General features: G+C 38.9%; 1 protein-coding gene across 1 annotated transcript in view; it reads right to left on the minus strand.

Moving 5' to 3' along the window:
• The window catches only part of LOC145998362 (pickpocket protein 28-like), a 138,786-nt gene that overhangs the window by 68,843 nt on the left and 42,959 nt on the right, over positions 1-26,984 (minus strand). Inside the window, exon 2 of the mRNA XM_083134771.1 lies at positions 9,399-9,599. Coding sequence (XP_082990897.1) covers positions 9,399-9,599 — 201 coding nt within the window. The remainder of the gene's footprint in view (positions 1-9,398; positions 9,600-26,984) is intronic.

The following is a 26,984-nucleotide window of genomic DNA, read 5'->3' on the forward strand; positions in this document are numbered from 1 at the left end:
TTGTTGGTCGGACCATGCTAGTGAAAATGAACATAACACAGATTCTGAAGAAGATGCGGATTTAGACAATACCGATAGTGTAAATGAGAATTTTTACGTAGGTAAGGACGGTACCACAAAGTGGAGCAAGTCAGCACCACGTACGAATACAAGAACAAGAGCGAGTAATATTATCAGAACACGTCTCCCATGTGTACGAGGTGTGGCTAAGAACTGCAAAAGTCCTTCAGAATGCTTTCAGTTATTTCTTAGTGACGACACACTGCAGAAAATTGTAAGTAACACAAACAAATTCATAGACAATGCGTCCCAAAAGTATAGTGAACATGAGAAATATAAAGTAAAAAATACGTCATTAGTAGAAATAAAAGCTGTAATTGGACTTTTGTACATGGCAGGTGTTTACAAAGCAAACAGAGTAAATTTAGATGATTTGTGGGCGAGAGATGGTACTGGTATGGATATATTTTGGAGTACAATGACGTTGCAACGCTTCCGATTCTTACTCACTTGTCTCCGTTTCGACGACAAATCTACGAGAGCTGAGCGATCTCAATTTGATAAACTTGCACCGATAAGAGATTTTTTTGAAACTTTCGTTGAGCAGTGTAAAGTACATTACTCTGTTGGAGCAAATGTAACAATAGACGAGCAACTCGAAAAGTTCAGAGGTAGGTGTCCCTTTCGACAATACTTACCCAACAAGCCAGGCAAGTATGGCATTAAAATTTTTGCTCTTGTAGATTCAAGAGTCTTCTATTCGCAAAACCTGGAAATATATGCTGGTAAACAACCTGATGGACCGTTCAAGATCAGCAATTCTCCGGAATCTGTCGTAGAGCGAATGGTGCCACCAATAACAGGTTCTGGAAGAAACGTTACGGTAGATAATTGGTTCACCAGCATACCACTGGCCAATAAACTATTGAAAGATCATAACCTAACCTTACTTGGTACAATCAGGAAAAACAAGAGAGAGATACCACCTGAGCTAACTGAAGGCACAAAAAAGAACAGTGAACAGTAGTATCTTTGCTTTCACCAAAGATATAACGTTAGTTTCCTACTATCCCAAAAAAATAAGACTGTGCTTGTCGTTTCTACTATGCATCATGACGACAGGATTGACGAAACAACAGGCGATCTTCAAAAACCAGAAATGATCACCACGTACAATTTGTGTAAGGGTGGTGTTGACACAGTGGATCAAATGTGTGCCACGTACGACGTTTCTAGAAACTCTAGACGTTGGCCTTTGACGGTATTTTATGCTGTACTGAATATCAGTGGCATCAATTCTCAGGTTATATTTGTGAGTAACACCAACCAGCAAATACAAAGACGTAAGTTTCTAAAAAAGTTGGCGTTTGAATTGATCGAAGAACACCGCAATCTTCGGGCTGCTTCTAGCAGCAATCTTCCGAGGGAACTACAACTGAAGCTGAAAAGAAGACATGATACAGAAGAGGACTTTCCAGCTCCAGGTCCAAAGTGTTCTCAAGGACGATGTGTAATCTGTCCACGTTCAAAAGATCGAAAGACTAGGTTCACTTGTGCAAAGTGTGCAAAATTTCTATGTTTGGAACACGCACTCTCTCTTTGTAAAGAATGTTACGGACAAGCAAACAACGGTGAACCTGACTGAATGTCACTGAACTTTGAGGTCTTTTCTTTTTTAATTTTTGCTTTCAGAAATTATTTGTAACAATAGAAAAGCTTTTTCGGCAAATGTAAGGTATTTGTAATCAAAAATAAACTAGTTAAAATAAAAATAAGAATTGGGGTGCCTCACACCCCACCAGACTAATGATGTATTTTCTTTTCACCAGACTGACCCAGGGTTAAAAGTCAATAGTGTTCGTGAGCTTCCTTGCAATCCGAAATCTCCGAGCTCGAGTTTTTTGTCCCTTCGCGACTAGATGAAGACAGAGTTGTAAATATAGTGGCGAGCAATGTAAACCAAGAGCGTGTTAATTTCGTACTGTGCGCAAGAGTGTTATTCTTGGTTACTTGCAGTTACTTGTTTGTGTTATTGTAGTGTGTATGTGTGACGTGTCAGTGAGACGATTGGAATGCCAGCCGCAAGATTCACGTTAGAACAAAGATTTTTTTTATGTATGACACGTACCTACGTGAAAACAAACTCGTGTCGAGACGTGTCTAGGTAATTTGTACAGAAATTCCCATGCGTTTCAACTCCACACAGAGATACGGTTAGACATCTTGTCCTTAAATTACGAGAAACTGTATCGTTAAATTTTAAAGCACCTAAGCAAAAACGACGGATTCTAACCGAAGCAAAACTCGATGATATTGGTGCAGCGTTAGAACGTTCTCCAAACAAACCTCTACGCCGTGTTTCACAAGAGGTGGGCGTGTCAAAATCATCGGCACATACAGTCACTAAGCTACTAAAATTAAAACCATACTCTTATAACACAGGTTAGTGCTCGTTTTGCAATATTTATATAAATGTCTGCACATGTCCATAAAAATAAGCGGGCATTTCAGGCCGCAAATGTCGGCATCTCCGTCAGTGCCGCCCGCCACGCTTCTCCCGATCTCTCGGCTGCAGATCGAAATGGATATTGTCCTCGCAGTATTATACGCCTCCACTTCAAGCACACACATAGAGCTGACTATGTAGAAACTACCTTACATTTAAATTCTGAAGAACGAGAGTAAGTCAGTAAGTAGGTCAGAAACGTTTATTTAAAAAAAAAGATACTGAGATACTGACTTGAAAATCGGTTTTATTTTTCAAGATAATCTCCACCAACATTAATACACTTATCCCATCCCTTTATCAGCCCTCCAAAACCTGCCGCAAAAAAAAAAAAAAAAAAAAAAAAAGTTATTTGGCTGCTGTCCCAGGCACAGTCGCACATCACGTTCAACATCTTCATCCGCGAAACGTTTGACCATAGGCGTAGTTAGTTAGGGGCTAGGGGGGGCTAAGCCCCCCAGAACTAGCCATTAGCTCCCCACCCCAAATGCATGTGACAAATACATAAAATAATTAAGGAAAGAGAAACTGCACAGAAATTAGATAATTCTCATGAGACTTCCATGTGTTATTCTTGTGGTGTGGCAGTCACATTATGTCCTGATGTAGAATACAACGAAAGTTGAAGTGCGTGAATCATATGTTCCGAACAAGATTTCAAAGAAAATATATCACCGTTATTTCTTTTGATCTTTCACCTTGGAGCGCTAGGTAAACATTGTTACATTGAAACAATAGCGGCGTTGCATTCAGTGTTTACATAAATGTAGCCTTTCAACCACGGAGCATACGGATAGCTTGGCGGGGAGAATTTCTGTCTCCAGGCAGGCGGAGCTTACGCTGGCATGGTTGCCCCTGCGTCTGGCTCATATGTTTTCCGCGGTCGGAAGAAAACCATGAAAATAGATCCCAGTGTTGTTTCAACAATGCTTCACGGGAGGTACAACAAAGAGGGTTTCAGTTTAAATGTGTAAACTAACTATTAAGTTCACAAACAATGTGGTTTAATGTTGGATATTACTTCAATTAGAAGCAGCGAAGTTAAAGATAAAAGAGGAATGCCTGGCAACCCTAGATCCGCAGCGGCCGCCATCTTCCTAGCAAGGACCTTCCACTTCGCCGCAATGTTAGATCATACGCGTAATACTTTGCGTTGTGATTTACAGAATTTTTTGACCTTTTCCTTCTAATAAATTGATTGATACGCGTTTCAAAATGTGCGCAAATATCGTGGCCATGATAATGAGTAATATTTTCGAATGCAATTGCATTGCAAATGCAGTCCTACGCATTTCCTACAAATGATCATTTAGTGAAATAAAAATAATAATAAGAAAAAAACATTTGGCGGACTGAAATATACAGCTTATTGCAAAGTATGATTGAATGCAGTGGCGCAACCACAGTGGAGTCAGGGGGCATTGCACGTTAACCTTAGACGGAAATACATTACAAGGGAAACAGGCAAGAGGGGTTCAAACTTTGAAGTAAGAAGTAGGACTAACAAAATCTAAAAATAGCCTGACGAAAAGGAAAATTCAAGATGGAATTAGTTTTGGGGGAAACTGACCCCGAATATCGACAGTCGTCTTGGAATCATAGGACTGTCTCTTTTATAGGTCACTGAACGAAGACAAACTCATACAGGAACAAGTTTCGAATTTCATACAATATTTTTTATCTGTCTCTTCATTGTTTTAAATTATAAATGATATCTCCTATGTCACATATAATTTCTACGTGTGTGGTAGTACAGTCACGGACACTTCTGGGATGTAATGGCCTCATTTGCTTTCAATGGAATCGCTACAACGTAGAAGTGTCCGTGACTGTACATGATTGCACTTATGTACAAAGACTTTATATATGCGTATTTCGTTTTCTGGTAGGCAATTCTTGATTATTCTTTATAATTTTTGCCTTACAAATTTAATTTAGTATGGGGACGTGGGGCTGGCCCACATATTTTCGACCTCGACCATTTTGTAGGTAATGTAATCAGAACCACGCTCCGGTAGCCTTTAACGGCCAGGTACCCATTGATTTGAGGCTGGGTGAGCCCAAGAGCCGCTGTGTGCGGAGACAAGGCCGGAAAAATTCCGACCTTGGATCATCCAGCCCGGGAATGGAACACAGGTCACCCGCGCGTGGCAGTCAGACGCCTTACGACTAGACCACCGCGGCTGACCAAAAATAATAATGTACAATAACTAGAGGCATGTATATTTCGATTTTGACGAAATGACGAAATGTGAAATAACACATTGTGATGTTAATTTTTATGTTTCTTAATGATGTGAGGTGCCTTTCCCTACCCTGTTTTGTCATGAAATAATGCGAAATGAGCTGCAAAATGCGAAATAGACTCTTAAACACGAAATTTAGAGTTTATTTACCGACACGACACTTTCTGAAGTCGGAATTATCCTGTGAGTTATGCAATTCACGGAAAATTGATTGATTCTGCTGTAAATATTTGAGAAGCAAAAATTGACCCCTTTATACAGGAATAAACTTAATATTCTGGTAACGACAAATGTACTATTAGAAGGGATATGTTTATTATGTGTAATAGGTGCATTTTTTAATCAAATTTAGGATTATATTCACATTTTTAAAACCAAAATGTCATTTATATTCCGCTTTTCACCACTATAGCAGCGAAATTTTATTTTACTTACCGCTTTTGAACCCGAAATTGGCTTGTACCGAAATGTTGCTTTTTTATTTACCAAATATATGCGCCTCTAATAATAACTTTAATTAGTACTGACAAGCGATTATTGCCACAAATTTATCATTGGAAAAAAATCATAAGAAATTTTCAAATTTTCACGTAAATAAAAAGTTTATAAAATAGCTCTATCTTGGTTGTCAAATATGAGGTCTATAAATACTGAAATAACATTGTTACAAAGTTACAGATTCTTTATATGGAAGCGTAAGAAACTTATATGTTTTCATTGTGTAGCTTCAAACAATGCTTTTACCGGAGTAACTTTCAACAGCCTCCTTGCCGAAGATACGGCGCAACCGGTTTCTGCTACGCGCGCTCTTGCGCAAAACCCAGCCACCAATCACGTTGCCCGCCGCGCGAGGGACACGAACATCAAAGGAACCGACAGTTCCTTATCCATTTCTCCTTCTCTCTGCTTTCAACAATGAGTTCCTTCAATTGTGTTTTTTCGAACATGAAAAAGAGAGGCCATCATTGTAAAGACTTAAATAGAATAGCAATTTCGATAGGAAAGAAGAGTCAGTTCAAATTGAATTTAGTTTCTGCGAGGAGGATATTTAAAGATGTACGTCTAAATGTCGTGTTAATGTGTTGTGATCCTGTAATCGTGCGTAATTGTTTTATTAAATGATGATCACTACAGTTCATTGGCGAAATCACTCTTTTTCCAAGTCTTTTGTGTGCGATGCGATGCGTCACCAATATGTATGCAGATGTGCTGGGTTGGATTTTTCATTGCACGAAGGCCGTGCAGTTGAAAGTTGTGTTCAACTCTCCTGGTGACGGGCGAATCTTGGGAATCACTTCTAGGGATGCTCCTCTAGGAATCTCAGGTAACTCTTGGTGTCTCGGGACAGATTCATTCTTCTGGAGGTAAGAAGAAGCTTATTTGTTGTTTCAACTAACCCACAGGAAGATTATCGTGGAAGGCTGCGTTCTCATGATGGTTGTATAATAGCAAGAAATCTTAATCATCTTTTGGAGATTGGAAATTATCGGAAAAACATTATTTGATGTTGTACTCTTACTGTTTGTGAATTTAAAGCACAAATGACAGAATGATCAATCCTTTAATTCAGAGTTTATTAATAGTAAAAGTCAGGCGTCGAGCAAACAAGCTTAGACTATTGAATTTCAGAAAGAAATTTAAAGAATGCATGCATAGGCAAAGTGATAAAACCTGCTTCGAATGTCATGTCTTTTGAAGCCTAGTTTTCAGGATAATTAAATAATATTTCGCATATATATAGCAACTTTCTACATCTTTCATATCCGTAACAACGTTTATTAGTGTATCTTCTTTTTTTATATTTCGTTTCATCCATAATTCTTCGTTTCCTCAATTCACTTTTTCAATATACATTTTCTTAAGATTCGAAAGCGTCATTAAACTTATAGTGTTCCAGTTTAGTGCACTTAATTTCAGAGTCCCATATGTAAAACTATACATTATTTCGTTAAGCATCTTTTTTTATATACGTCGCTGCTCATGTTGGCAAAACTTACACGTTGCTGTTCATTCTTATTTGGTTTCTGATTTGACAATAGGCGGTACTGGACTATAATCTGAATCAATGAAACTTAGAATGGCATTTGTTTCTGTTCGATTAGATATTACTAGAGCCCGGAAGTTCAGGCATTTATTTTCGTTAAAATAGGCAGGCAAAAAGGCATTTATAATGTGGAAAATAGGCACTAAAAATGAAAAAAAAGGCAAAATAAACCGAAAAAATGGCACATTTGGAAGTCGCTTACTTTTATATATAATTTCTGGCAACATGTTAAAATCTACATTGGGAAGAGCATTTCAATTTTCTCCGTCTTGATTGCACATAACTACAAGGTGTTTTTTTTTAAGTTCTCAACATTCATTGATAGTCGTCTGTCAGAGAGAATGTTTTTCATAATATAAAATGATCTTTCTACTTCGACAGAAGTTATTGGAGCATACATAGAACAAGCTAATGTAGCTGGACTCATTTTGGTAACAGCATTTTCATCTTTTAGAATATCACAAATTGTTTTCAATTGTTTCAAGTCCTTATTTGCACTCACTACACGTTTGCACTTTTCCGCAACAGCTGACCCCTTTTCTCCAGGCACTTCCATCATCTGCTGCATAGATTCCTCGAAGATTTTCATGGATGCTACAAGAGTCTCACCTCTTTTTTCTAGCTTTGTAATTGTCTCTGGCAATGCACCATAATGTGCAAAAATAAACGACAGTTCATTCTTCAGTTCTGAATAGCACAGGAGTTTTTCACTTCACGAATTGAAGCCGCTTCATTTTCTGGATGAGCATCGATCACCTCACTGATTTTTTCAAGGTTGTTAGCATAATATATAGCTGATGATATCCAGGTTCCCCATCTTGTCAAGACTGGTTGCGGAGGAAAACTAAGCTCAGGCGTAACTTCCTGAAATTTTCGGGTTCGAGAGGGATATTTCAGAAATATCTTCTTTGTGTTCGAAATCAACCTCTCCACTTCAGCAGTCAATCATGCACAAGGAAATGTTAACCGAAAGGCAATATCCTAACTGAGCATGAAATACTTTTTTCTCACACTTTTCTCCTTCAGCAATGTTGAAACATGCGTGAGTTCAATATTACTTAAATAAGGCGAAAATTATTCAAGTAATAAACGGAAGAAAAATAAATGCCAACATTTTTTTAAAAAAAAATTGGTCAAATTTCATTGAAAAAGGCAGAAAAAGGCATTATAATTAAAAATTGGCAGTGGGGTCCCAAATAGGCAAAATAGGCAAAATGAAAAGGCTTCTAAAACAACATAAAAAACGTATATCCGGAAAAAATTTATCAATATATGCAGTAAATAAAAAGAGGCATTTTGCCAAACTTCCAGGCTCTAGATATTACGAACAAGGGCGTCTACAGAGAGGGTGGAGATATCTGGAAGACTTTATACAATTCAATTCAAATATTGAAATTGTAGCGTGAAAACATGGACGAAGGGTGTCGTGAAAGACAGCAGATTAAGTGCCTATGTGAATTATCCTAGTACTGGGGATGCTTTATGAGAATTCTCTTAACTGGGGGAAAGCATCACCCCACCTTTCCTCCACTTTAAGTACTGATACAGTACCTCACCCCTGAGAAAAAAATCTTGCGAGCGACCTTGATTAAGCAAATAACGTCCAATTATAAGCATGCATAGTATATTGTAAAAAAGATGATCTGCATGTGAGGTTTAAATAAATGGAAACTAATTACAGCCTACTAAATAGTATTCTGGGGAGCTCTTTGCAAACATTTATAAAATTATTTAGATAGCAAACCAACTAAGTTCATCTTCTCTCTCCTATCTAAGGTCATCTTAAAGTTTTCTTCTCAAATCTAGTCGCAAGTAGTTCTCAGTTGTAGTAAAATTAGGAAAATGCGAAGTTTCGTTGTATAGAAATTAGGGAAATTTAAATGTTTACTTTTCCCTTATCTATGTAGATTGTGCTTTTAGATGCCTTGAAGCACTATAATTTGCTCAGTACCATGTACACATGATTATTCATTAACCTTATCACAAATTAAAATATACCCTTCTTTATTCTGAAGAAGAAATGTGTTCTTTAATAAATTTGCAACCATCTATAATAACGTATTTATTTCTTTTAAGAATTCCCATTTCTTTTGAATAAGGTAATGTGGGGTGGGGATCACCTGTCTCCCAAGGAGAATGTCCATGATAATTTTTGTAAAGGATAAAAGCATGAATAAAGTTATCCCCACCTAGCCCCCCCCCCCCTCAAGCGGACGGGCAAAACTACGCCTATGCGTTTGACAGTTTGAGTGAACTTATCTACCCAGTCGTGCACTGCGTTACGCGACAAACTCTTCTCACCGTAACCAGGAAATTATTCCTTATGAATATCCTTTGCAGGATGTCTTTTTGCCCACAAAAGACACACAACAGCACTGTTATCTTCTAAAGTGCACTCCTCGAACACGGTTGTCATTTTTAAACTGAGCTGACCATGCTTGCGTCTTTTCTATATCTATTGGTAACTGAATATCAAGCTGGATTGTGCTGCCACCTAATTACACCTCTACAGACTACTCACTACTGTTTTCAGCTATCCCTCATCAGTTTGTGACCAATTTACTGACTTCCCCCGTACATCTCATTTAAAAAAAATACTTACTCTGTTTGATTCTCTGTGAATTGTCTCAGTATCTTGTTTTCCGAACAAATAGTGACTGCAGGAAACGGAATGTCCCAGATAGGAGTAAAGCTCTGTCCCAGGGACACTAGTACAGGAGAGTCATCCATCTTGACGAAGAGATCATATATTATACTCATGGCTATTGACAGACTCGCTATTACAGCTATCGTCCAGAAGATCCTGTTCAAAAGAAATTAATAAAGTAATTATTTAACATATGACGTTAAGGAAAGTATGGGGGATGTTCCTGGGTAAACAAAAAATATAATCGATCAGACAATTCGATCATCGAAGGCGAAAAGAGAACTTCCGGTTTGACCAAATTCCCAATGTAAACAAGTGGGACCAATATTATCTTGGAACTTATTTTTGTTATAAAAGATTGCATACAGAATGTCTAATTTGGAATTTTTAAGAAATATTTAAAACAAAGGTATATCTGGAAAAGGTCCTTTCGCTAAAGATTTAATGAACAATACGTAAACCTGTCCAAGACAATGTTGATCCTCTATACACTGTCTCTCTATACGTATATACGATAAAACCTTTCTCTTTTTAAACAAGAAAGTTCATTTGCTAATAAATAAACATATGAGTTTATTATTTTTATTAGAAAAGAATCTTCATATTAAATTCATAATAAAGGTAAAACGAAGATCAAATGCACCAACGTAAAACAAAGATATTCTATATTATACAGTAAAAGCTCGTTAATCCGGGCACCGATAAGCCGGACTTCGCTTAATCCGGACAGGCCAAAGGCAAAAAAAAAAAAAGCAGAATGTAAGGTTTTAAATGTGGCTAAAAGTCAACAAGAGAACTTCCCAAAGAAAAGGCAGTCAACCACTGATGAAATTCTGTTTCCCGCAGACTTTGTACTGTACTGTATACTGTATTTAGACCTATGCCCTTTAAATACACCATAATAAACGTGTTTTGTTGCTATAAACTGGATTTTAATGCACTTTCTACTGTTCGTTTAGGTTATTTCAGTTAATCCGGACTTTCGTTAAACAGGTCAACATATCCCTCCATTAGTCCGGATTAACGGGGTTTTACTGTAGTTATAAAATGCACATTTTATTAGTCATTAATAAAACCACAAATTATTTTTTACATAATAAGTAGGTTCTAATTAATGAAGACTACAGGGGAAAAGTGAGGCAAGTCAGTTTTTCATAATTTTACAGAATAGCAAATTGAAAGTTTGATACCAAATAATATTTATTCTTGTTGTGTTATTGTATTATGAAAAAAGCGTATATTTCTTAGTATGAAAATGAAGTATGAAAGAAATTGATTCAAGAAGAGTACACAAGTTATGACAAAAACTTTCTCAATGTAACAGTTTACAGCATTATGAAGTGGTGCACAAATTCACTTGTTCAGGTTTAGGCAGTGCTGTCCTTATTGTTTCTGCCCCTTAGGTCCATGTGGCAGGTTTGTGTAGAAAAACTGAGCCTCTCTTGTGAAGAATACTTTCAATTCCTGAAGATCTTTGAACTTTTCGTCTGATATATGTAGAAGTCCCTCATAAGCTCTGGCAGGATGTAGAAATTCGTTAGATTCCAGATGAGGTGCAAGGCTTCTGTCTTTTTTCTTCCCGCGCACGATTGTGGAAATCCATGCTGCATTGTAGTGTTCCCGATGCATGATCAGACGGGGATGGTGTCCTTCAACTTTCAGCTCCTTGATTGGTCTCGTTGAAATGGGGCATTTCTTGATGTAACAGTTTTCAAGGAATCCACTCCAGTCTCTGATCATCCCATCATCCAATTCTACAACTGTGAAGGGTTCTGGTTTAACTCGTGCACTTTGGAACACTGCAACCCAGTCCTTAGGAACTTCAGTTACAGTTTTTGTTTTTAGTAATCTCATATCCTTGTCGCATTCCATGTATGAATGTCCTCGTATTGGAAATGGGACAATAACTGACTGCAGACGTTTCTTCTCATGAACAACATAGTGTAAATATCGAAGAACAGTGTAAATTTTATTTTGGCCTCCTGCAGAGTCACAGAAAGTATGTAAATGATGAACGTCTGAGCTAAGAATGTTAGTAATGTACTCATTCAAAAACGATGTTACCTCATTTGGCCCTTTTCTGCCAATAGTTTCAGGATAAACGTAGAAAATTGCCTTGTTGTCAGACAATTGGTGAATGTTGAAAGAAAAAACACTTAATTGTCGTTTGTAGTAAACCATGTTTGTAGTAATGTTTGGACAAGAGAGATTTTTTTGAAAATCCATGGAAATTGATTCCTACTTCTTATTCTTGCCTGTCTTTTGCGCTCATAGAAAGTTTCTGCGTTCCTAATATGAACCTGTTAGCTGAGTTTCCATATCTTTGATTCTCTTCTCTAAGTCATGCTTCAACCCTTCGTCTGCAGAAACTAATTGGGCCGTGAGTGATTCCTTATGTGCAGAAAATTCATCACAGGTACTACATGGTTCGCTTCTTGGGTAACTAAAGGCAATGTTAAACTTGGTATTAAAGATGGTACGGTATGTTTCATATGACAGCATGTTGTGAGGATTCTTTTCTGCGTACATATTAAACATTTTAGAAATGTTTAGCTCTTCTGGTAAATATATCTTCTCTGTTCTCTTTCTACTGTAATGGCTTTCACGGCCTTTAAATGATGATATGTGATCCATAACAAGCTTTTCAGTTTCTGAGGACAATTTATTGTGCCTATTACTATGCTTGCCTCGCATGTCGTTACCTATATCTTTATTACATTTTATGGCTCTTTGGATATTTTCAAGTCTTTTTTCTAGAAATGCCGTGGAGTGAACGGAAAGCTTTTTGACTTGTATTTCTTTTACACTTGCATTAGTCTCGCCTGGAAATCTTACCTTGTACATAAAACTTTTATCTCGTAGTTTTGCATCTTCTTCATCTTTTCTTTGTCTCCTTTGTTTGATATCACGTGATGTACTTAAACCACTCAAATGCAAACTTTGTTTCTCCAAACACTGAAAATTATTAAAGTCACTGATAAGTTTATTTATATGTTGAAACACTGCAGTTTACAATTACAGGAATCTCCGATCTCGTGCGTCTGGGCCCTAGGTTTCTTGTTAGCGTCCTTTATCCTTCCAAAATTATTTCTCTTTTTACTACGTTGTGTAGATATACATGGTCCTTCGTCACATTCACTCATTATGCTATGAATCAGATTCTGCACAGAATATTACTCACAAAGCAACAGTCTAAAGAAACAAGAAATTCCCGTTTAAACACTTACGATGGGACAATCCATTGAAGAACAAAGTTTATAATGCTTCACCGCCTCCTCAGTTCTGAAATGGCGAATGCAATTGACGGTCACGTGCACGTTTAATGTTTGCCGGGTGTCGGAATAAAGCACAATTTAACAATGGAACGCAACGTACACAAAACAATGTCCCTCACAAAACAAAACACAGCATGCAAAATTTCAATCCGACAGAGTTGCCACATGCAGCGAGATTACAACAGTGGTGAAGTTACTTTCGTAAAATGACTTGCCTCCCTTTTCCTCTGTATTCAACTGACTTACCTTCTTCTTTCCCTGTAGGCGAAATCTTCAAGATTTAATTTCTCAGTGACTAACCTCCCTGTTGCTCTGACATTGCGTCCACATCAACTACATCATTCACGCTACATGAATCTGTTGTTAACTCATTTTCGACCATTTACTGTCTTGCCTCCCATGTTTGACCTTTCATCATTCTTTATAATTACGAAGTCCAGATAATCATAAACATATGTACACCTGTTGATTTGTAAGTCACGAAAACGTAATAAACGAAGAGACGTTTCCACACATGTCGGTAGTTTGAGTTTGAGGATTCTACAGGTTGAAATCAAGCTTACATTAATAATAAACATTCAAATACTTCGAGGTCTACCCGATGGCGTAGCTATAAAATTGTATCTTTGTAATGAAGGGCTCCCGGGTTCGATACCCGATGGAGGCACAAAGTGGTCCGGATCCCACTTTAAACTGTAGGTCCAGTCCCGATTAGCTTTACTGTGAAAAAAGCGTACTTAAAACAGAAACTTTTAAAAAAGAACTCAAATACTCCGACTACAATAGAATAAATAATATTTTGATATTTTGTAGCTACTCGAACACAGCCCTTTTAATTGATCTTTCTACCATGGTTAATAACATGTATGGCTTGGTTGTAAACAGTCACATCTTTTAAATTTGTTATGCCAACATCAACATGTGCGTTAGACAATTATAATTTTAAAACGCCTAGAGCCTACTCTCTCGTCTTGGTTTAGTCTTTTTGCTTTATTGCCTGAATCCACTGAATCGAGTCTGTCGGGAAACGATGCATAGATATTAGAGAAAAATTATTCGTTCCCAACCTCATGTTGCAACCAACAGCCATGCAATGATTGTCGCTTTTTCTGTAAGACATTACCCTTACACCTGTGAAATCCATGTTATTTTAGTAGACCTAGTGGCCGGGTACTGGGCCAACATTTGAGGCTCGGTGAGGCTCGGTGAGGCTCGATCGCCTTAATGGATTTCTCTCGTAAGGCGCAGTGTTGCCAACTCTTACCCGAAAAAATCACCAAGGTTGTGGCGCTCGTCGTAGTTTTTTATGATGTATATTTTGAGGGGCAGAGTTGGCAAGACTGTGGGGGCACTGTAGTTTTTTATGAGGGGGGGGTTTATTGTCCTCTGTTTACATCTGGCAACACTACCGTAGATTTTTTGACAGTGTTGTTAACCTACTGGGTTTTTTTCACTGTAAATTTTCATCAAAGGGCCTGAGGGGGTCCATGTATTTTTTATGTCTGGCAATACTGTTGGGGGGGGGCCTAGTGTTGGCGACACTGTGGGTTTACTGTAGCTTTTTATGAGGGGGGTCTATTGCCCTCTGTTTACATCTGGCAATTTTATTGGATGTTCTTTTTTTGAGGCTCGAAATTATTATTTGAGGCTTGAAATCATCATTTGAGGCTCGTCGGTGTTGCGTACCCACTCTACAAAAATTCCACTATATGATCTTTCACTGGCTAAGCTAACCTACAAATAGGAGTTGGCAGCACTGACTTATAAACCTATTGGGTCTTCTTGGCATGTTTTTTCATGATGTGTTGCCAGGCTATTGAGCATCTTGGCGTATACAATGTATATATTTTGAGAGGGGGGTTATAGCTTTTTATGCTGTACGAATACTGGAAGCTTGACAGTGACAACCAACAGAGTAGGTAAACCTACATCCAGGAACTGGCAACACTAGTTTCTGACAGTGAATTTGAAATAAAATATTAAACAAAATACATGAGTAAGCACTGTGATTACAAATAGTACCAGTGTTATGCCCCCAACTCCAACTGGACAACTGGGGAAAATAATTGTACAACAATTTGTACCTAATTGTACAATACTTGTACCTAATTGTACAACATATACACAGACATAAAAGAGAGAGCCTTCCCGTAACTTACCTCATGTACAATTTATATGATTTTACAACTGTGAAAAGAAAGCATATGTGTTCTGTATGCACACATTTATTCTTATTTTTCGAAGTTGAATGAAAGCACGTGTTTTTACGCTCTCGTAATACTGACCTTGCCCCACTGATTTTAAATTGCTTCCATCCGCAATTTTTTTCTGTGTTATTTCCGCATGCACGCAACATTCGCTTTCAATAGACAGAAGGAGTGTTAGTATAGCAGGCTCCGAGTTTACAATTTATTAAATTAAACAATAATTTATGTAAGAATATACTTGTACTTACCGAACACAAAATAATAAAAAGCACATGTGAATCTTTGCGTGTGTTCATGTTATATGACGACTGAGTAAAAAAATAATGTTGACTCCCCGAAAGATAAAAGTTCCTGGTTCGACATCAGATGCATGCAAATTTTATGTTTTGCTCTCCAAAATCTTGATTTTATGTTTGTGCTATTTGTCATACAGCAGAGGAGAAGAGGGGAGAGGGGAGGGGAGGGGGTACTATTAGCGCCATCTATTAGCAAACAATAGAAATAAAAAAGTAGGGTCAAACTTTTTCAACACCCAAACATTTTAAACGTCCTCGTTTAGTAATACGATCAGCAGAAGACGTTTAAAAGAGTACTCTTTGTCGAGAAAGCTAATTGCTAGGGCCCCTATATTGCTAAAATGTTCTTTGATTTGCATATTTCTCATACCGCCATATGTTGTTCTAGTTGACTTCTTCCAAAAAAATGCTAATTAGCGAGAGTTAATTAAGCAAGGCAAGTAAAAGAAGCAAATAGGACAATATGTGGTGGCGTGGAAATATGTAAAAATTCGATAAAATTCGAATTAAAATTGGGGGATATTTTGCATTTTTTTCCTATAATGTACAAAACATTTACCGTACATAATCTTTTCTATTTACAACAGTATAAAATAAGAGGAATGTGTGACAATATCCATATTAATTAGGAAGGTATGTTGTATGCTAGGTTAGCTAATTGTGTCTTCTACAGCTTCACTGTATAGAGGAAAGATGGAAAAAGAGAGCTCTACAAAAACTAACGCTCTTAACAATATTGTACGCCCCGTGAAAATTATATATAAATAAGGCATAAGCGTATTATCTGCTTTCATGTCAGATTTTCCCGACCTGTGAGCTGTAGTGTTTAGGTGACAAGCGACCTACTCAAATATAATACTGTTGACAATATTGTACACCCCGTGAAAATTATATATAAATAAGGCATAAGCGTATTATCTGCTTTCATGTCAGATTTTACCGACCTGTGAGCTGTAGTGTTTAGGTGACAAGCGACCTACTCAAATATAATACTGTTGACAATATTGTACGCCCCGTGAAAATTATATATAAATAAGGCATAAGCGTATTATCTGCTTTCATGTCAGATTTTACCGACCTGTGAGCTGTAGTGTTTAGGTGACAAGCGACCTACTCAAATATAATAATGTTGACAATATTGTACGCCCCGTGAAAATTATATATAAATAAGGCATAAGCGTATTATCTGCTTTCATGTCAGATTTTACCGACCTGTGAGCTGTAGTGTTTAGGTGACAAGCGACCTACTCAAATATAATACTGTTGACAATATTGTACGCCCCGTGAAAATTATATATAAATAAGGCATAAGCGTATTATCTGCTTTCATGTCAGATTTTACCGACCTGTGAGCTGTAGTGTTTAGGTGACAAGCGACCTACTCAAATATAATACTGTTGACAATATTGTACGCCCCGTGAAAATTATATATAAATAAGGCATAAGCGTATTATCTGCTTTCATGTCAGATTTTCCCGACCTGTGAGCTGTAGTGTTTAGGTGACAAGCGACCTGCTGAAATATAATACTGTTGACAATATTGTACGCCCCGTGAAAATTATATATAAATAAGGCATAAGCGTATTATCTGCTTTCATGTCAGATTTTACCGACCTGTGAGCTGTAGTGTTTAGGTGACAAGCGACCTACTCAAATATAATACTGTTGACAATATTGAACGCCCCGTGAAAATTATATATAAATAAGGCATAAGCGTATTATCTGCTTTCATGTCAGATTTTCCCGACCTGTGAGCTGTAGTGTTTAGGTGACAAGCGACCTGCTGAAATATAATACTGTTGACAATATTGTACGCCCCGTGAAAATTATATATAAATAAGGCATAAGCGTATTATCTGCTTTCATGTCAGATTTTCCCGACCTGTGAGCTGTAGTGTTTAGGTGACAAGCGACCTGCTGAAATATAATACTGTTGACAATATTGTACGCCCCGTGAAAATTATATATAAATAAGGCATAAGCGTATTATCTGCTTTCATGTCAGATTTTCCCAACCTGTGAGCTGTAGTGTTTAGGTGACAAGCGACCTGCTGAAATATAATACTGTTGACAATATTGTACGCCCCGTGAAAATTATATATAAATAAGGCATAAGCGTATTATCTGCTTTCATGTCAGATTTTCCCGACCTGTGAGCTGTAGTGTTTAGGTGACAAGCGACCTGCTGAAATATAATACTGTTGACAATATTGTACGCCCCGTGAAAATTATATATAAATAAGGCATAAGCGTATTATCTGCTTTCATGTCAGATTTTACCGACCTGTGAGCTGTAGTGTTTAGGTGACAAGCGACCTACTCAAATATAATACTGTTGACAATATTGAACGCCCCGTGAAAATTATATATAAATAAGGCATAAGCGTATTATCTGCTTTCATGTCAGATTTTACCGACCTGTGAGCTGTAGTGTTTAGGTGACAAGCGACCTACTCAAATATAATACTGTTGACAATATTGTACGCCCCGTGAAAATTATATATAAATAAGGCATAAGCGTATTATCTGCTTTCATGTCAGATTTTACCGACCTGTGAGCTGTAGTGTTTAGGTGACAAGCGACCTACTCAAATATAATACTGTTGACAATATTGTACGCCCCGTGAAAATTATATATAAATAAGGCATAAGCGTATTATCTGCTTTCATGTCAGATTTTACCGACCTGTGAGCTGTAGTGTTTAGGTGACAAGCGACCTACTCAAATATAATACTGTTGACAATATTGTACGCCCCGTGAAAATTATATATAAATAAGGCATAAGCGTATTATCTGCTTTCATGTCAGATTTTACCGACCTGTGAGCTGTAGTGTTTAGGTGACAAGCGACCTACTCAAATATAATACTGTTGACAATATTGAACGCCCCGTGAAAATTATATATAAATAAGGCATAAGCGTATTATCTGCTTTCATGTCAGATTTTCCCGACCTGTGAGCTGTAGTGTTTAGGTGACAAGCGACCTGCTGAAATATAATACTGTTGACAATATTGTACGCCCCGTGAAAATTATATATAAATAAGGCATAAGCGTATTATCTGCTTTCATGTCAGATTTTCCCGACCTGTGAGCTGTAGTGTTTAGGTGACAAGCGACCTGCTGAAATATAATACTGTTGACAATATTGTACGCCCCGTGAAAATTATATATAAATAAGGCATAAGCGTATTATCTGCTTTCATGTCAGATTTTCCCAACCTGTGAGCTGTAGTGTTTAGGTGACAAGCGACCTGCTGAAATATAATACTGTTGACAATATTGTACGCCCCGTGAAAATTATATATAAATAAGGCATAAGCGTATTATCTGCTTTCATGTCAGATTTTACCGACCTGTGAGCTGTAGTGTTTAGGTGACAAGCGACCTACTCAAATATAATACTGTTGACAATATTGAACGCCCCGTGAAAATTATATATAAATAAGGCATAAGCGTATTATCTGCTTTCATGTCAGATTTTACCGACCTGTGAGCTGTAGTGTTTAGGTGACAAGCGACCTGCTGAAATATAATACTGTTGACAATATTGTACGTATATTGTATTGTATAGGAGACTAGAAGCATATAATTTGGCGAAAAAAAAAAACCAAGTAAGGTCATAGAAAATAGTTAAAAAAAAAATAAACAATTATATTTTGCATTGCACAGCATTAGGTATTAAATAACATACCACCAAAAAATCTCTGCATTATGCGTTCTGAAAAAAATTGCCCTACGTGCCAAATTGCTGTGTCAAGTAAAAATTTTCAAAGACACTGTCGTACTTGTGTGCCGGGAAAGCGAATATGTGCAACCAAACTGTGCTCTAAGTGTGGAAAAAATTTTTCTATTGACTACTTCAAGCGACACCAGGTTACTTGCAAGAGCACTGGAACATCTCTACCGCAACCTTCCAAGCGAAAGGTAGAAGTAACCTCCCTCGATGCATCGCCACCTGCCAAACGCGTCAAGCTGGCGAAGAAAGCAGACCGATTTGCGTTTGAGCATTTATTAGAAAACTTTAACATAACATCAGACAGCTTCTGTGATGTGCGTAGTTTTCTGGAGAGCGAGCGAGCTAAGATAATATCCATCCTCAACGATGCATTGGCTACATACTCCACTAAATTCTATGCCGTGCTATGCTGCAAGTATAAGAAACCGTCTGATGAAATATATAAATTCTTCCATGCCACAAAAGCAAAAACACTGCATCAGGGAGATGTCACTGACCTCGACAGCATCTACAACAAGTTTGTCGAGGAGTTTGTGGCAAAGCACGAGGAGCATCAGGCTAAAGGCTCGGGCGGTTCGCTGTGTGGCGACCCCCACGAACTTTGTCTGACACTTAGCAAGTTCCTGCCACTGGCAGGGTCTAGCTATATTGCCCTGCCACCCGAGGTTGAAGCAAGGAAAGCTGTTCTCAATATTCAGAACAAAGACACCAAATGCTTCCTCTGGTCGGTGCTGGCAGCATTGCACCCTATACCTAGGGAAAACCACTCGTACCGTGTTAACCACTACACGCAGTATGAGTCGGAACTGGAGGATGCAATGGCCGGGATTGCCTACCCTGTAGAAGTCTCGCATATTCCCAAGTTTGAGGTTCGTGCTCGTGACTTGTTGAGCCTGCAATTAGCCATCAATGTTTACGGTCTCACCGAGAACGAAAATGAGGTCCACCCCATCCGGGTGAGCAACGTGAGCAACAACAACGAGGTACGAGAAATCAACCTCCTGCTCATCAAGGACGAGACCCATCACCATTACACCCTTATCCGTTCCCTCTCTCGGCTTGTTTCGAGCCAACGGAGCAAAGGCAAAACCCACGTCGAGGTGTGTCGCAGGTGCTTGGCTACATTTAATAATCGAGAACAGCAGGGTTACCGGCGCATCAGAGGTCCCAACATTGCTGCTGAGAAGCTAGCTCGCCACATGTTCTACTGTGGTACCAACGAGCCTGCACGAATTATCCTGCCCGAACCTGGTGCAGTAGAGTGCTTTCGCATGCACAGTGCTATGGTGAAGCATCCTGCCTATATTGTAGCAGACTTCGAGGCCTTTCTTCAACCTCTGTCTAACTGCGAGCCCAACCCCGAAACATCCTCTACCATTCCTTTCCAAATCCACGAGGCCTCGAGTTACTCCTATGTTGTGGTGTGGCGAGACCAACATATTGCCTCCGAGGCCTATGTGTATCGCGGTCCCGACCCGGTCAAACACTTCCTGGAGAGAATGCAACAGGAAGCCATCAAGATAGGGAAGGTGCTGTTGGCCCCCAAGCCCATGCTTCCTCTGTCTCCCAAAAACAAGCATCAGCACGAAATGGCTCTAAATTGTCCTGTTTGCAACTCGGTCTTCACTGACGATAACAAAAAGGTCCACCACCATGACCATTATGGGACCGGAAGCTATATTGGCCCGTGGTGCAACAGATGTAACTTGAGAGCCAGGGACCCGCGCTTCATACCGGTCTTTTTTCACAATGGCTCGGGATATGATTTCCATCACTTGGTCACACATCTAGGGTACGACAATGCGAGAATCAATGTCCTGGCACAGAACGAGGAGCGTTATATTAGCATCAGCAAGTGGGTGCCGATCCCCAACTCAAGCAGCAGCATCGAGCTTCGGTTCCTCGACTCTCTGAGGTTCCTCCAGGCAAGCCTCGATGCTCTTGCTGGGAAGCTCAGAGACGACCAACTAACCATTACCACATCAAGTTTCCCGAACTTAGATGTCGCACTCATCAGACGTAAAGGGGTCTACCCCTACGAATACGTCACAGACCCTTCCAAGTTCGAAGAAGAGTTGCTGCCTCCCCAGGATAAGTTCTACAGCCAGCTGAGAGGTTCAGGTATTACCGACGAGGAGTACAAGCATGCTCAGTCTATGTGGGTCGAGTTGGGTTGCCGAACTTTCGGTGATTACCACGATGCATACCTGAAGCTTGATGTGACGCTTCTTGCCGATGTGTTCCAGGCGTTTCGGGCGACTGCGATAAACATTTACAACCTGGACCCTGTATATTTTTACAGCCTTCCTGGACTGGCATGGTCGGCCATGCTCCTGCTGACTAAAGTTAAACTTTCACTTATCACCGATAATGATATCATGCTTTTCATCGAGAGAGCTATCCGGGGCGGCATGGTCCAAGTGTCGCAACGCTTCGCACATGCCAACAATCCCCACATGGCCACTGGTTACGACCCCTCCCAACCATCAAGCTACATCATGTACACTGACGTGAATAATCTTTACGGGCACTCCATGATGCAGCCACTCCCAACAGGACAGTTTGAGTGGGCTGACCCCTCCAACTTCGACATCGAAAAAGAGTGCGACGAGTTTGGGTTTTTTGCCGAGGTGGACCTTGACTTCCCCTAGAAGCTGCAGGATACATTCTGTGACCTTTCGCCTGCTCCGGAATTGAAGTGCCCACCTGGCTCGGATCAACCGAAGCTCGTCATGGACTTGGAGCCCAAAAAGCGTTATGTGCTACACTACCGGAACCTCCAGTGGTTAATGCAGCAAGGGGTCTCGGTCAAAGCAGTTTACCACGTGCTCTTGTTCAGGCAGTCTCCATGGTTGAAGTCGTACATCGAACTGAACACCAACCATCGCACTGATGCCACTTCGGAACTTGATCGCGATTTTTTCAAATTAATGAACAATGCGGTATTTGGGAAGACCATGGAGAATGTGCGAAATCGCGTTGATGTGAGGTTGGTGACGAAGAAAACACAGTGTCGTCGACTTGTTGCAAGCCCGCTGTTCAGGTCTCGAACAATTTACAACGAACAGATGTCTCTGATTCACATGAACCGGGGCAAGGTGCTACTCAACAAGCCCATCTATGTGGGAGCTGCAGTTTTGGATCTGAGCAAGTTGTGCATGTTCGAGACATATTACGGCATACTACGTGCGCACTACAACCACAATATCTCGCTCCTCTACACAGACACAGACAGCTTGGTGTACCATGTTCGCACGGCCGATGCGTATGGTGATATGGCCAAAGTTCCAGCTCTTGTCAAGCTCTTCGACACATCGGGCTATCCCCAGCTAAACCGGTATGGAATTCTGCCCCGGAACAAAAAAATACCCGGCAAACTCAAGGACGAGAAAAACGGGGATGTGATTGTGGAGTTTGCTGGACTTCGTGCCAAAGCCTATGCGATCCGGGCTGAGGGTTCAGTAACAAAAAAAGCAAAGGGTGTAAGCAGGCAAGTGGTTCGGGAGCACCTCAAGTTTGAGGATTACCTCGAGTGCCTCAGAACAAAATCGCCCATTCTACAAAAAGAACATCGTATCCAAAGCGTCGATCATGTACTTACAACTAATATTGTCAGTAGTGTGTTTGATACTACGGACAGCGCGAGAAAGGAAGAGCTTCTCTCTAGCAGCTTTGCTACACTTAAAACTTGCTTAACATGAGCATATGAGTTTTTTGCTCAAGTGTGGAGCTCTTCCTAATCCAAGATTTTTGTAAAAATGCCCTTGGGAATTTTTCAGAAAGGAAGAGCTCTTCAGATTGATTTGTGCATACTTACAAAAGTTGCATCAGCCAGATTTTTGTCCATAAACTTGTCAAAAAGTGATATATTTTTGGCCACACCAGAAATTAAGCTTATAGTATGTTTTTCTGTCAAAATCCCAGGAATCTTGAATTGATATCTATTGGGTTCTGAGACCGAGTGGAGTGTGGTGCATGGTTTTTATTGCCTTGTAATCAAAAGGTTCGGGTTTGAGTCCTCATAAAATCTGATGGCAAAATGTTAATATTGTAGTTTTGTAAACAAGGGGCTCTGGGTTCGAGTCCTGATAGATGTGGCATTCCATATGTGAGATTTTGAGAATAAATACTGCTAGTTGATAGCTCCCAGATCTTAAATTTGGTAAAAAATGTTATACAACAGAGCAAAATTATTCTCTATTAAGAATCACCAGAGTTTTGTTATCTGGGTAAAATATCAGCTCAACAATACGGGCAAAACTGCCTGATCAATACAATAGAATGGAGGTCAAGTAAACATTCCATGTTCTTTCCAATCTTTTGATCAGTCCCATGTTTCTGCCAACAATTAATCATGCTAGCCTGGGAAATTATATTTCTTGTATGCTAGCAGATATAATCTACACTGCGTCTTTTCAGAGTTATTTATCATCAAAGAGTAATTGCCTTCTTTCTGTATGCCTGAGTGATTATATCTGTTGATATTACCTACATTGTGCCTTTTCCGAGGGAAATTACATGTCATTTGTCATGGGACTCAAAGAGAAATTCTTATCTACACTATGCACCCTTTCAGGGACCATTCATCATATTGAGGAAATTTCTTCATGGATATTGTCATGCAAAGGTTTGGTCTTGTTGCAATAATATAGGCTCAAGTCTTTAACTTACAGAATAATCATTGCAATATTTTTGTATTTCAACTTTTGGCAAATGTATTGTATTTTGGGTAGGTATCTGCTACGAGCAGAGGTGCTATAAAATTTGGGTAGGTAATATATTTCCTGACGGTAAAGTGTTGTTTTATATCCAAAGGGCCTCTGTGTTTGAATCGGGCCTCTAGAACTGCTCTGTGACCCGCTCATTTCTTACGTCATAAACATATGATTTTTCACCTATGAGAATGACACTACAAATGGTGTCATCGGGTAAAGCCTCGTGAAATTCACAGATAATTTTAATGTTTGTCCTGTCATTTACCACAACTTGTTTCCTTTTTGAAGTGTTAATTACAAACATGGGTCTCCGTGTCTTGAATTCATCTGGTGTGTAATACATATCAGTACTGCCAGTAGTGACACGCTTGAAAGCCGAAAATGCCTCATATAATTTAAGAAAATCATCCTTGGAAATGTCTAAATTATAATTTTCTCTAGGAAAGACCTCATTTCTGCCATTTTTAAGATATATGTTTTTGATGTTGCAGTTATCAAATCTACTTGAATTTTTTTCCTGATTATTGTGTCTCCCAGTCTGAAACAGTACCACTACAAAATCAGGCATGTCGTATTGTATACTACAGAATGAATTTGTAGCATCAAATTCATAATAAGAGCCAGTGGCAACCTTCTGTACAGATTGATATGTGTAAAATTGCAGAGGAATTTGTGGATTTTTTAGGATATCTGCTTTGTATTTAAGAGCGTAACTGGCCTCATATTCAACAACCGGGATTCTTAGCTCCATAGTCTGAATAATGCACTTGCCCTCATCAGGTAGGGTATTAGGCAGAGCTTCTCCTGTAGAGTTTAATGTGCTGTACCTCATCAAAGCATTATTATCATTGGCAGCTCTTCTAAATGTAATTCTTAACCCACCCTTCCACATAATTTCTTTGTAATCCGAGAAGAATCCTGGCAACAGGCGCATAGGAAACAGCACCGTGTGATTTTTAGATAATATTTTCTCACCAGCCTCAAATCCGCCTATTCTGTAGTATGAAGCCTCTGTTTTGGATAATTTTAATGTGGCCAAAGCTGTGGAGGTAATGCCGGGATAATCTATTCTGTTTATAACAACACCATGCTTTCTGACTTCAATTTCAGAGAACAGATGCGGCACAAAATTATCTACCAATCTTATGTTTGAATTTGCCGGATAATCTGTTCCATCGAGCTTTACAACATCAAATTTGATGTATAGATCTGCTCTGTGGGGGTGTATAAAGCCGTCCCCTACATCAAGATCAACCTCTATTTCTGTGTTGGGTTGATTTAAATTTGCAAATGTCCTCCTGTTTGGAGGGAATGATTGTAGATCATAACTCTCAATATTTTCCATTGTATGTATTTTTATTTAAATATTAATCTCTATGATTGCAGTTGTTGTGGCTCCAGCAAAATCAACTAATTCTTCTTTTTCATTAGTGACCATCAATTCAATGTAATCTATTCTGTTATGGCACACAGGAAAATATAATGTTGGGGATGGATTGTAGATGATGGGCTCCATGAATTCGGAATTAGGTTTGAATGTTGCAATGATGCCGGTTTGTTTGTGAGTGCCTATGCCATTTGATTTGGTGATCATACCCTCGGCTACATTACAGTGAATATTCAGAGTCTCTATGGCTAAGAATTTAGGTATATTCATAGCAGTGTGTTTGATTGCTGGTTCAAGTTTTGTGTTGTTCTCAAATCCTAACAGCTCTCCTATAGTACCCAGATCCACTGTCTCCGTGGCAGATACAATTTCTACTCTGTGAGTGACAGAATTTTGACTTAACACTATACCTCTGGGTAATTGAGCATTTAGAGTGGACAGATTATACTGCCCTGGAGTGATGACAATTTTTTGATCCCCAACTGCAATTTTGTTGTTGTGGTGCGTAATATTAGGGATCAGGTACATGCCGTAAAATGCTCTGAGAGCTATTGTTTTGGGATACACTATATCATCATGCAATTTGAGTTTCAATATTGAATTTTGGCTGGTGAGATGGAATACCCCCATGATGTTTTAAATACCACAAGGCTTTTTGAAAATCTTCAATTGATGGTTTATTTATTTGAGACATATATCTGAGAACAGATAAACACAAATGTCCACAATTAACATCTTTGAAGTTTTGAATACGGGCATTATTGTAATAAAGATTAGCTGATTTTAGATATTTTATTAAATTTTCAGGTGGAACACCTCCAAATGAATCAAACACAAATGCCTCATTGTTTAAATATTTAAGATAACAAATCCAGTGAGTGCCCTGATTTTTGTACTCATCCAAATTAACAATGCCACACTCTTTGTTGAGTGGTTGTTCCGGTAAAGAATCAGACATGTACACACCCCTAAAATGTTTGATGCCCAGTGGCTTGATTAAAGCTTCAATATCTTGGTTTGTAAGCGGCTCTTGTTTTTTTTAAACTTATTCATGGCTCTCTTAACACCTTTGCCTTTTTTCTCCATAGCTAGATTATGGCGCTTCTGCTCATCTAGTTCTGCCCTATTTTTCTTGGCATCTATTACTGTTTTTGCTATGGCAGCTGATCCCCCAGCCAAGCTCCCAACAGCCCCGAGTGCTGCTAAGATGGCAGGGATGGTAAATATGAACCCCCCCACATGTGATTTTTTTCTTGATTGCTGTAATTTTTTTAATTGGGGGGTGCTAAGCAACAATTTCATACCATGGCCCTTTGCAAGACAAGAATTTTTTTTCTTGCGCTGCTTTTTGGTTAAAAGACTATCAATAGTTTTAAGAGATTTAAGACCTGCATAAGGTATAAGATACATAACACCCTTGGCCTTCATTCTAGGTTTATTATATACATATTCACAGCCCCCACCCCAGTTTTTGTTTGGTGCTCATAGCTATGGTGGTTCCCAATGCTGCTATTCTCTCACTCAAAGAAGCATCTTTGCTTACAAATCTACCAAATGCAGCCTCTTCTAATTTCTTGTCTGCAACATGTCTCTTGTCAAGATCAGAATGTGTGTTGTATGCTATGTCATGGTCTCTACAAGCAGCATCTAAAGGATTAACACCAGGATCACCTCTGTTTAATCTATGGTCCAATTTTGTGCCTGGACCACAATACTGATAGCCTGGAAGGTGTAGTTCAAATGGCAGCTTGTTTATAATGTCATTAACAAGGCCCCGACCCTCAGAAATATTCCAAAATTTAGGTGGTAGAGTATTAATAATTTTTATGAGATATCCAATCCCTTTAGTGTCATTCACTATAAAATTAGACAATTTGGTGCTTATCATGTCCATAATTCCAACTTTTTCATTGTAAAAATTG

Source organism: Lepisma saccharinum, chromosome 14, assembly GCF_977018435.1.
Source record: "Lepisma saccharinum chromosome 14, izLepSacc3.1, whole genome shotgun sequence".
Taxonomy (NCBI): Eukaryota; Metazoa; Arthropoda; class Insecta; order Zygentoma; family Lepismatidae; genus Lepisma; species Lepisma saccharinum.